At 39.8% G+C, this 12,274-nt stretch overlaps 1 protein-coding gene across 1 annotated transcript; it reads left to right on the forward strand.

Annotated features, from left to right (window-relative positions):
* Positions 1-4,809: 4,809 nt before the first annotated feature.
* LOC114556215 (CUB and zona pellucida-like domain-containing protein 1) lies at positions 4,810-11,950 on the forward strand. Its single transcript, XM_028579154.1, is given in 9 exon segments — positions 4,810-4,843; positions 5,348-5,489; positions 5,611-5,754; positions 7,463-7,521; positions 8,474-8,664; positions 9,347-9,747; positions 10,868-10,967; positions 11,400-11,598; positions 11,705-11,950. Coding segments are annotated over 9 exon segments (1,407 nt in total). The 3' UTR covers positions 11,842-11,950.
* Positions 11,951-12,274: the final 324 nt, after the last annotated feature.

Here is a 12,274-nt window from a genome sequence, read left to right on the forward strand (position 1 = left end):
CAATTGGGGACCATAGGCAGGCTGGGGGAACTCATATTAATGTTAAAAAACCTCATAAAGTGACATTTTCATGCCACAGGACCTTTAATGTGTGTTGTTGCTGTTGTTGATCAAATGTGATGTGATATCTTTCCGCAGGTGGACTTTCGCAACCGGGCAACCTATGATGGGTGTCAGTACTCCCATTACTGGTATTGTTACAACGGCAACTGTGGCAGCAACCCCAGCAATCAAGTAGGCGTACTTGACAGTAGCACCAATGCACCCCAATATAACAGGGAATGGTGTGAAACTGAAACAGTCAGTACGAGAAACGTCCCAACTGACAGACCTTTTCAAATGAGGTAAGCTTTCCTTTTCACTTAAATCATATTCATATTGTGCTGCTGTTAACAAAGTTTGAGGAGCATCATCTTTTTCAATAACCCTGCTTAATAAAGGTCCCATATTATGCTAATTTTCATGTTCATATTTGTATTTTGGGCTTTTACTAGAACATATTTACATGCTTTAATGTTCAAAAAACAGATTATTTTTCTCATACTGTCTGTCTGAATATACCTGTATTCTCCCTAAGCCTGAAACGTTCCGTTTTAGCGCCTATCTCTTTAAGCCCCCCTCCTGAAAAGGTCCAGACTGCTCTGATTGATCAGTGTTACCGGGTCTTTCGCATCTGTGCTCTTGGAGTCTCTGCACCGTCATTGAAGCCGGGGAATGACTGTTACAGTACTGCAGCGGCACTTTCTACATATATATATATATATATATATTTTATAGCTATGACATCACAATCTTACAGAAGTCCGAACGGGTCGTTTAAAGACACAATTTCTGACTACTGGCTGTGTGCATTTCTCTGTGGATTGAGTGTTTTGGTACTTTTCACAGTATTTATATGGCACCTCGATCTGCTTTTTAATTAAAAAGACACAATACATGAAAATCTTAATTTTTACAATATGGGACCTTTAAAGTCATCCAGTATTTTAAACGTGTTGTTTTCACACATACTAGGGCAGACAGCTGTTGTTGGATTTCAAATCGTAATGGGCTTTCTAATTGGAGACTACTGACTTCAGTGGATTTGGGATCAAGATCTGACACTGGAGAACCCAACCATTCACCTGACGTTGCCATTCTACCTTTCCTACGGTAAGTCCCCTGCAGTTGGCATGAAACAGTTTGGTTAACCCTAGCCACCACATTGCCAGACCTTTCTCCACAGCGCTGGAGTACAGTCTGGCTACACCACAGATGCATTCTGGGATAGGAGAAAAAACTCTGTGTTGTTTGCATTTCTTTAGACCAATCACAATCGTCCTGGGTGGCGCTAAGCTCTGGATGCAGCGACGATGGCTCTGCTAAATAGTCACGGGAAGGAACTTTTGCACACCGCTAAAGAAAACACCACATACAATATTAAATGAAGTTAACTGTTTACACAATACAGTAATGTGAACTATTTAACCCTCATGCCCTCCTCAAAAAAAATAACACTGGACACCTTCGAGGCAAAAATGTCCACACACACAAAAACTGCTATTAAATCATCATATATCAATATTTGTTTCTGATTTTTTTCATAAATCACTTAAGCAACTTCTAACTTAATCAAAACCACCAAACATTCCATAATTTTCAGGATTTTAATCCTTTAAATGCCAGTTTATTTATTTGAAGTATTTCATTATTTATTACAAAAAAACAAAAAATGATTGTTTTTCCATACAATAAATAATATGTAGATGGGGCTTTGGTGGTGATTAGAGGCTTGGATATGTCAAAGATAAGCAAAAAAACTGATTTGATTGCATCTGTATTTTTTATGTAGTTCCAGATACTCCCTCTGGACACCTTCGTGGACAAAAATGCCCCATTGACTTCCATTATACAACATTTTTTTTATCTCACTGCCTTTACAGTATAAAACCATGCATTCTGTAATGTCAGCATTTCATTTTGAACAAAAGTGGTCATATTTGACATTTTTACAGTATTTCACCAGATTCAACCATTTTGAGACAGTGAGATAAAAAAAATGTTGTATAATGGAAGTCAATGGGGCATTTTTGTCCACGAAGGTGTCCAGAGGGAGTATCTGGAACTACATAAAAAATACAGATGCAATCAAATCAGTTTTTTTGCTTATCTTTGACATATCCAAGCCTCTAATCACCACCAAAGCCCCATCTACATATTATTCATTATATAGAAAAAAAATATTTTTTGTAATAAATAATGCAATACTTCAAATAAATAAACTGGCATTGAAAGGGTAAAAATCCTGAAAATGATTGAATGTTTGGTGATTTTGATTAAGTTAGAAGTCGTTTAAGTGATTTATGAAAAAAAAAGCAGAAAAAAATATTGATATATGATGATTTAATAACCGTTTTTGTGTGCATGGACATTTTTGCCTCAAAGGTGTCAAAGGGTACAAAATGAATCATTTAAGTATAAAAATATGTAAGAGTTAAAAACACTGGATTTAAAAAAATTGACTAAAAAGAAAGGTTCCTATAAAATGTCATCCTATAAGCAGTAAAACAGCAAAAATGATCACAAAATGAAAAACAACTTGAGAAAAATGTACAAAAATGGCCGAGGAGGGCATGAGGGTTAAATTAACTAGATACCTGGTTAAACCTAATTTGCTCTTACCAGTGTATAGTTGTGTGTACTTCGTCCACAGCAATCCCACCAATCGGTCCCAAGACGTCCCAGTTAGAGGGACATGCTTTATAAATTTTTACAATCGTTCCTCGAAAGAACCAAGCAGGATTGCTTTGTTGTGCGATCCAAATTTTCTTCCAAACTTGACATTTTCAGGGTGTGGCTTGCCAGCTCAAAATGTTTTCCATGGCGATGGTATTTTGAAAACGTCAACCCACAGAGAGCAAAAGGTGAGGGGCAAAACCTGACATCTGGCGTGTTATACTTTATCGTGGAAATGTACTTTGTTGATCTAGACTGCGCTCATTTTGTTAAATAATCTGTGGGATCATGTTCTACTTTGCTGCCCCCCAGTGGTAGTACAAAAGGTGCATGGTGGTAGTCGGAAAGCGGTTCAACTGCAAAAATAGTGAAATGAATGGGCCAAAAGCAAAAGATAACCTGCAACTATTTATACTGGGATTGTACACTACAGTACTGTACAAAGTATGTCTGCATAAATTGGAAAATGCTGTAATCACATAAAATGAATGGCTTTATATTCATGTTTTCATCTAATAAAAATGAGGGTGTTCACTTAACATGGATCTTTGAAATTTTTTATTTTTTACATTTTCCTGTTGACAACAGACAACACCTTTACCTTTACTAGCATGTCACTGACTTTGTATTACTTCTTGCATTTGCTGATTGGATCCTTTTGTGTAAAATATACTTTTCTAGAAGATAATTGATGTTGATATGTCTATTCAAGAGTTCCCCAGAACTGCCCACGGACATACAAGCTGATGTCCTTTGACCCTGATGGCGACAGAGTTCGATGCAGATATGGAAGTGTCAGCGATGGAGAGTGCGGCACGTGTAACCAACCCTCAGGCTTTATCTTAGATGAGGTAAGTTGAAAAATCTATTTCCTAATACACTGAATAATACCTGACTGAGGCTTTGCCTCCCTTAACTACTAAATGTTCCCATTGTTAGGGCTCTTGCTCATTGCACTACCTCAACTCCAACGCCGACCCCAGCCCTTATGGATTTGAGTTGGTGGTGGAGGACTTCCCGCAAAGGCACATTACTCTGGCCTACACTGATGGGGGCGGAGACTCCAGGGCTCCACTGACAGAGAGGAGAAAGAGACAGGTCACATATCCAGCAGTATATACCACTGTATCCCCATGGGGGTCTTGGGGGCAAACTACAGCTGAACCCACAACTGCAATACCAACCACAACCCCATGGTGGGGCTGGTGGTATTATGCAGCCCAAACCACAACTACAGCCCAACCCACAACTACAGCCCAACCCACAACTACAGTCCAACCCACAACTGCAGTACCAACCACAACCCCATGGTGGGGCTGGTGGTATTCTGCAGCCCAAACCACAACTACAGCCCAAACCACAACTACAGCCCAACCCACAACTACAGTCCAACCCACAACTGCAGTACCAACCACAACCCCATGGTGGGGCTGGTGGTATACTACAACCCAACCCACAACTACAGCCCAACCCACAACTACAGCCCAACCCACAACTACAGTCCAACCCACAACTGCAGTACCAACCACAACCACATGGTGGGGCTGGTGGTTTACTACAACCCAACCCACAACTACAGCCCAACCCACAACTACAGTCCAACCCACAACTGCAGTACCAACCACAACCACATGGTGGGGCTGGTGGTTTACTACAACCCAACCCACAACTACAGCCCAACCCACAACTACAGTCCCAACCACAACTGCAGCACCAACCACAACCCCATGGTGGGGCTGGTGGTATACTACAACCCAATCCCCAACTACAACCCCACCCACAACTCCATGGTGGTATACTACAATCCCATGGTGGTATTCTACAACTGCACCACCTGCAACTACTACAGCCTACACGTACACAACGTACCCTGGCACCACAAGAAACCTGCACGCCACCACTCCTCCTCTCAGTAAACTACCTTTGCAATTCTCCTTACTTGGTGAGTCAGGGTTTTGCTTGTCCTCATTTTGTCTGGTGCCATTTTCAATGAGTCAATCCACACAAAAATAACATGTTGCTGCACCGCTTTCACTGGGTTGCGACTTTCCTGCTGTTGCAGCTCTGGCAACAACTTAATGTGTGATGTTACACATGGCAGCAGCCATCATTCGAGAAATTTTTAAGGGTAATTTGTTTTCTTTTCAACTTGCACCCTATTTTTCCATGCATTGGTGTCTACGTGAATAACGTGAACAAAAATCTTTGAAAGTGGTCCAATATTGACCAAGAACGCAGTTAGCGGCAGCCCATAACCGGGCTGCAAAGTTTATTTAGCCTAAGAAGTAGGAACATTTTCTAAACCTGTGAAGGAACACTTATAAATTAATCTAAAAACAAAAAAATCATTACATTAGGAGATAATTAGTTTTTACTGGACAATAGCCTAAGAGTAATCAATGCCCAACCCAAATTTCAGGAAAAAATACACAGAACACACACGCTGTCAGTGTCAGCTACAGCCTGAAGTTACAGTAGATATTTTGCCTTTAATGGATAATGACAATAACACTTTCCGCGACAGCTTTAAAGTGTTGACCAACAGACAGTGTGGCAAAGTGGCAGCTTTCTCATGTATTGATTACTTTTTGCACTTTGGAATTTGAATGAATCTTTGTTTTTTCAACTCCAGTGGACCCACCTGCTCCCTCATGTCAGGAGGGACACTATTTGCCTCAGTTTGTGCACCCTACACCTGGAAATGGAGCACGCATCCAAGCAGAGATCAGCAAAGAAGTGGAGATCAGAGTCAAAGCACAAGCTGCATACGCAACGTAAGTGAGAAATACCGTTATCGGTGTAGCCATCGTCGAAACATTCTCATCATTTTAACAAGTAAGTCTAACATCAGCCATAAGAGGAAATCTCTGCTCTCTTTGTTTTGTTTTCATACAGAATACAAGATATCATTATCACTGGGCCACTGAATATCAGCAAGCACAGGACCTCATATGACGAGTTTGCCATTAGGTGGTCGCCTAACCTGGATGACCTGGGACACCATTACCCAATCTGCTTTGCTGTTGAATCAGTGACTGGGTGAGCCTTTGCTTGATTGAAATTTATTTCAAACATGTTAAAGAAAACAGAAATGAATGACATTACACATAATAGAAAGCCTAGAGATACATGAATGACAAACACTTGATGATTTGGGAAGAAGTATACACTTCTTTAATCCCACCCCTTCCCCATAAATCGCTGTTAGTAAAAAAAAAGCCTCAGTTACACTTTTTTTTTTCAACTCATCCAAATATATAATTTTACTAACCAAGTATCCTACAAAATATGGTTAATTTCTCATGTGTTCATGTGTTCAAATATATATAATAATTACTTGCATTTATTATTATTTTTTTTTATATTGATGTAATCAAAAATACAAATTCATTCATAAATTCAAAATTGAAAAAGTGGGAACTAAGAAAGAATAGTTATCATCTAAATAAATCAACAGACAATGATAATCAAACCCCTTCATCCCTGGACCCTGTGAGAAACATTTCCTTATATCTCTTTTTGAACTGTTTCATGTTTGGACATTGCATGAGTTCCTCATCCAAGCTGTTCCATAATTTTACACCCCAAACAGAAATAACGTATGCACCTTTCCAATTTGGAATTTATATAATCCCCTTGGGGTCCTTTAAGATCCCTTAACTGAGAGTGAGACAGGGCAGGGACCCCCTACTACATATATTATATAAAATTAAGTTGCATATTAAACTGGGCCTACAATTACATGTAGGCCTGCCTAAAGCCTTAATACATACCCTCTTGAATAGAATACCAAGCTTTTAAAATAGCCTCATAATAGTTAATTCATTTAAAAAATCAGGTTTTAATTTTAAAACATACATGTGGCACAGGTAATCCTCAGGATGAACTGTATCTGTGGATGGCTACCTTAGTGACTACCTTACCTATCCTCAGTGGTGATTTATATTTGCTAATAATATGTTGTGATTATGTTGACTTTCTAATTTTTGAAAAAAACTTTCAAAAGTTTACAATAATTTGAAGGCCCCCCTGCAGTGACTCTGAGGACCCCCTAAGGGTCCCAGACCCCCTGTTGAAGATCCCTGCCTTTAACTATAACTCCCTTCTCTTTCAATAAATGGTTTTTTTTTTTTTTTGTCGGTAGTTGATTATTTTTTGCTTTACACAATAATTGTGCTGTTTGAAATGTAGCCAGGTCTGCCAACTTTAATACTTCTAACTGTATAAATAATTTATTTGTATGAAGCCGTTTCCTTTATGAGCAAACTAGTATGCACAGTATGGGTGTGTGAAACCAGGATTTCACTTTGACACATTTTGCAGGAGTGCTGGATCCCCTCTTCCAGGCACAACCCTCAGTTACCATTACCACCCCTCTCCATCCTCACAGTAAGTAACCTTTCGTTGTGTTCTGTGTTTTGTTAAATACATGTCTTAGCGATAAGGTAGAGTGCATATAGCTCTTGATGCAACTACACTGAGAGATTGAAATGAAAAAAGCTGTGAACATAAAAAAAGGAACTGATTAAGCTGCAAATTTCAAATATTTCACATTCATTCATTAAACATGAAGTCAGAAGCAACTGTGTATCACAAGATAGACAGTACAAAGCCTGATAGCTTCTGCCTTTTCAAACAGAAATGCTCAGTTCTTTAAATGACTTACATTGGTTACATTTAATTGAGATTGCTGCGTGGGTTAGGTAGACTTTAACGTTTTAAATCCATGTTCGCTGATGCCTTTCAGGTCTGGCGTCTATCAGTCCGAGATGAGGTGTGTTCTGGTTGACGTCAGGAAGGAGCAAGGTGAGTCCAAGGTCTTCTTCAATGTTAATATTTTGTAGTTTAACTGCAGCTCTAATGGTGACTATTTTATTGGTTTACACATATACAAATACTACAGATTAATATACACATAATCTATAGAAGATTTGATGGAGAGATGCAACAAACCCTCCGAGGAGCTTAATCTGGGCACTCTCCAATGCATACTCCAATTAAAGTAGAGAGAAACTAGAATACTGAGGGGAAAGAAAAAAGAGCCCAAACTAAAATGACACACAATATCAAATCAACAGAATAAATATGAAAGGTAACATAATACAAGGAGTTACATGGGTTGTTTAAAAGACATCCCATAGGAATAACATTACACAGACAAAAACAAACCTTTAACAGCTTTCTTAAATTGTACACGTACTAGCTTTGACAAATCTCTGAGTTACAATATAGAAATAGCAACATAAAACATATATCAATAAAGAATGAATTATTATATATGTAATGTAAATTACATTCCTGTACATATGCCTGCATTAGGCGACATTTTCATGTCAAAAATATTGCATAATGCAGGTTGTATCACACAATATTCATTTAGTTTTTTATTTAATACCTCTTGAGGAATACCTCTTGAGATGTGTCATCTCATTTTCAAAAGGGTCCTCGGTAGAACTAGACAGTACAGAAGACAAGACATTGCAGTATAACCTACACATTCACTCACATACAAGCTTACAAACTCCCCCCCCACACACACACAGACACACACATGCCCAGACATCACTAGTATTAGAAATGATCATAACAGAAATGTATGAGTAGGGATTAAAAACAAAAACATAGAGAAATAACAGAAAACTGTGAGAAATCATACTAACCAAAAACAATTACATCAAAAAGCAATCTAGCATTAGTTAAAGCAATTCTCAGCATAATGTGTTTTTTTTTAAATGGTTTGAAATGTCTCTCTCTTTAGTTAAATCCCATGTGACCTGCGGCGAGTCCACAATGACAGTAGAGGTTGAGAAATCTTCGTTCCGTGGACTCAGTGAGGAACATTTGCGGCTCAGTGACCCCAGCAACACCGCCTGCAGCCTCCAGAGTTACTCCAACAGCACTCACATCATCGCAGTCGTCCCCCTCAACGCTTGCGGCACTCAGATCGAGGTAACGTCGGCTCATTTGTTTCATCACCTGCTGCGTAGAGTTGGCTGCTATGGAGAAAATCAAACATCACGATATTTTTTACGAGGATATTGTAGGGTTGAGAAATGGTGCTTTCACCAAATATTTACACAATGAGATTTTGGATAAATAATCACCAGAAATGTGGATTTAATGATTAAGTGGGTAAAAGTAAATAATAGAACAGCTAGAACAGTCTGGTAAGTTCAGAAAAAGTATATCACTTTACTGTAAGGCAGCCTTTAAAACCAGGAAAATACGACACTTGCGTCATGTTACAACATTACAATCCAAAATCTAAGAAGATGTATTGCCCAGCCTGCTGTGCTTTCAACTTTCTTATTTTCTCCTCTGGGAAAACACAGCCGCGTTGCATTGTGGGATACGGGAGTAAAATGCAGGGTACATCGTATATACACTCAAATTAGCAGTGCATTGTGGCTATTTTTAGTGGGCTATATAGTGAATGAAATTAACCAAGGAGAATTTGAACACCACTACAAAATGTCAAACACACTATATAGCTCACTATTTCCGTGATAGGAAATGGTTTCCAACACAGCTTGAGGTGGTAAACCTATTCTAGTAGACCCCAAGAGTACAAATACGATGCTGAAAAGGAGTATAATAGGGGTTCTTTAATGCATAACCTTTATCTCTGCAGGAAGATGATGAAAACCTGATCTTCAAGAATGAAATCACCACGGTCGACAGCACAGAGTACCTGATCACCAGGAAGAACCAGCTGGAGGTGCAGTTCTACTGCCAGTACCCCAAACATGGGAACGTGACGCTGGGCTTCACGGCGCACAGGAGGAACGTCACAGTGTGGGAGAAAGGCTTCGGCACGTTCACCTACCAGTTTGAGTTCTATCCCAACGCCCAATTCCAAACCCAGATCGATCCAAATGATTACCCTCTGGAGTACGACATAGGGAGCCGGATTTACATGCAGATAGAGGCCACCACCTCCATCGATGACACCTAGCTGTTTGTGGAGTCCTGCAGAGCGGCACCATATGACAACCCAAACTACTGGCCAACATACCCCATCATTGACAACGGGTAGGCATGAGTACGCCACGAGTGGCAACAGACGACATAGCGATGTGTTTTTAAAGAGCAGCTATTATACTACTTTTCTAGTCTTAGTGTTACAAAGTTCAGAGAATTGTCGGACCCAAATGCAGGGACAGCAGGCAGTGGTTAGCTTGAGGATTTAATAAATAAAAGCGATACAACCAAAGGAGTCCTGAAGACAGCAGGCAAAGATAGTTCCAAAACGTAGAGGACGCAAAAAGAACAGGAATCACAAAAAAAACTGGAACAGCGAGACAAAGGGGGTAGACTCCACACACAAACACCCCAAAACAAATACAATGATCTGACCAGAGACAAAGACAACACAGACACTAAATACACAAGTTAACGAGGTGAACAAGGGACAGGTGACACGAGGGCTCAGGAACAGGTGAAAACACATCAGGGCGGGGCAGACAATCACAAAGGCGGGAAAACACAAGGCAGGAAGTCAAACAAAACATGACACGGGAGAAAACAGACTACAAAATAAAACAACCGTGACACTTTTTTTATACTTTAAATTGTTCTTATAACAGTCTTACAGTAAATGCGTTCCATTTACGAGTCAGAGTTTTCATTGTTTTCATTAGCTCTCGCCAGGTTAGCCATTGTTAGCAATACCAGTTGATAACAACGCTGTTTTTTTTGCATACAAATTTACGATTTAGTGAGACACAAATGAGACAGAAATGCTTTTAACTGTATGTTACTACAGCTTTCACTATATTGATGCATGGAGCAACCATGTTGGATTTTGAACTCGGGGTACTGCGAGGTGGTCCGATTTCCGAGTTCGGAAATCCGAGTTCATGGGGAGTGTTTCCAACTTTGACCTCGGAAAATCCCTCCCCTCACCTCGCCTCGAGTGATCATTTAAAATAGCGGTAGCTTTCCTCTGTAACTGTCCAGTATACAGGGACGCTGGGTAAAGCTGTGGCTCACCAATCAGCCAGTCTCCATCTTTGGCATTACCTACACTTCTTGTCCTTATCATGTAAATACCTTCAATAGAACAATACCTCTTCCTCTATAATAGCATCCATTGTAATACTGTTACAGAGGCAATGTTTCTTATCTGTTTGTTTTGTTTTGCTCTGACTAGGTGTAATGTGGACCCGACTGTTGAAATCCATTCCCCTGCCCACCAGAGACAATTCCAGTTCAGCATGGAGGCCTTCAAGTTCATCGGCTTGCACGACCAGGTAAAGAACGGACTACGTAGTTAGTTTAGTTTAGTTTGATCACATAGATACACAACATCACATACAAAACAAAAATGGTAAAAAACCAAAGTGTCACAAAGACAAAGACAATACAGAGACTAAATACACAAGGTAACGAGGGTGAAACAAAGGGATAAGTGACACGAGGGCTCAGGAACAGGTGGAACACATCAGGGTGGGAAGCCAATCTCAAAGCCGGGAAAACACAAGGAAGGAAGTTGACAGGACATGACATGGGAGAAAACAGACTACAAAATAAGACAGGAAATTGAAAGACAAAACATACACAAGGATGAAAACAGGGTAAAACACAACAGAGAACACAAGAGACAGTTAACAGCAAGGCAACCATGACATTAGTGACAGTGGCATGTCTGCTGATATAATGACAGCGTGTTCTGTTGCATTCAGGTGTACATCAGCTGTTCAGTGCTGATATGTGCGGCAGGGAGCCCCAGCTCCAGGTGCTCACAGGGATGCCTCAACTCCACATCAGCCGGTCACCAACATCACCGCCGAAGGAGAGAGGCTGCCACTCAGACTGTGAGGCACTTCATTTCCCAGGGTCCTCTGCGCTTAAGGAGAGCCGCAGAAAGCTACAAGAGCCCAGGTATGAAAACAAGGGAGTGTTTTTCTTACATGACAGCACACCTTGCTTCACTTGAGTCCCAGTTGGCCTTTGGACAAGATTGAAATTGTGCTTCTCTTTTCTCCAGTGATCAACCTGAATCTGAACCTGGTTTTCATCGCTGGATGTCTCCTTGCAGCCGTTGGCATGATCGGTGCCGTGGTCATCTACAAAGCCAAAATATCAAGGGTCAAATACCAACCTTTGCCCGCATTTGAAAATTAAGAGAGAATACCAGTTCTTAATTACATTTGACTATACATAAAGCTATTTTGATTTGCTTTGCAATCAAATATTGAGGATTCATGTATCTAATTATTCACCCATTTAACTCTTGTGTTGTCTTCCCATCGACCATGCAACTTTTAGTTTTTTCTGGGTCAAAATTTTAAATGCAAACTTTTTTTTCAACCTTTTGTTGTTATTTTTCAACACTTTTTTCATTCTTTTTCCAGTTTTTTTTGTCACTATTTTACGTTTTTGTTGATTTTCTGCAGCAATTTTTGTCGATCATTTACCCAGGTTTTTTGTCACTATTTCCGACGTTTTTGTTGATTTTATTTCAGCGATTTTTAAAAACATTTTTGTCAATTTTTTCCCCGCGTCTTTGAAGCTTTTTCCAACATTTTTGTCACTTTTTTTCAACGTTCTTTTGTCA

The sequence above is a fragment of the Perca flavescens genome, chromosome 1 (genome assembly GCF_004354835.1).
Source record: "Perca flavescens isolate YP-PL-M2 chromosome 1, PFLA_1.0, whole genome shotgun sequence".
Lineage (NCBI taxonomy): Eukaryota > Metazoa > Chordata > Actinopteri > Perciformes > Percidae > Perca > Perca flavescens.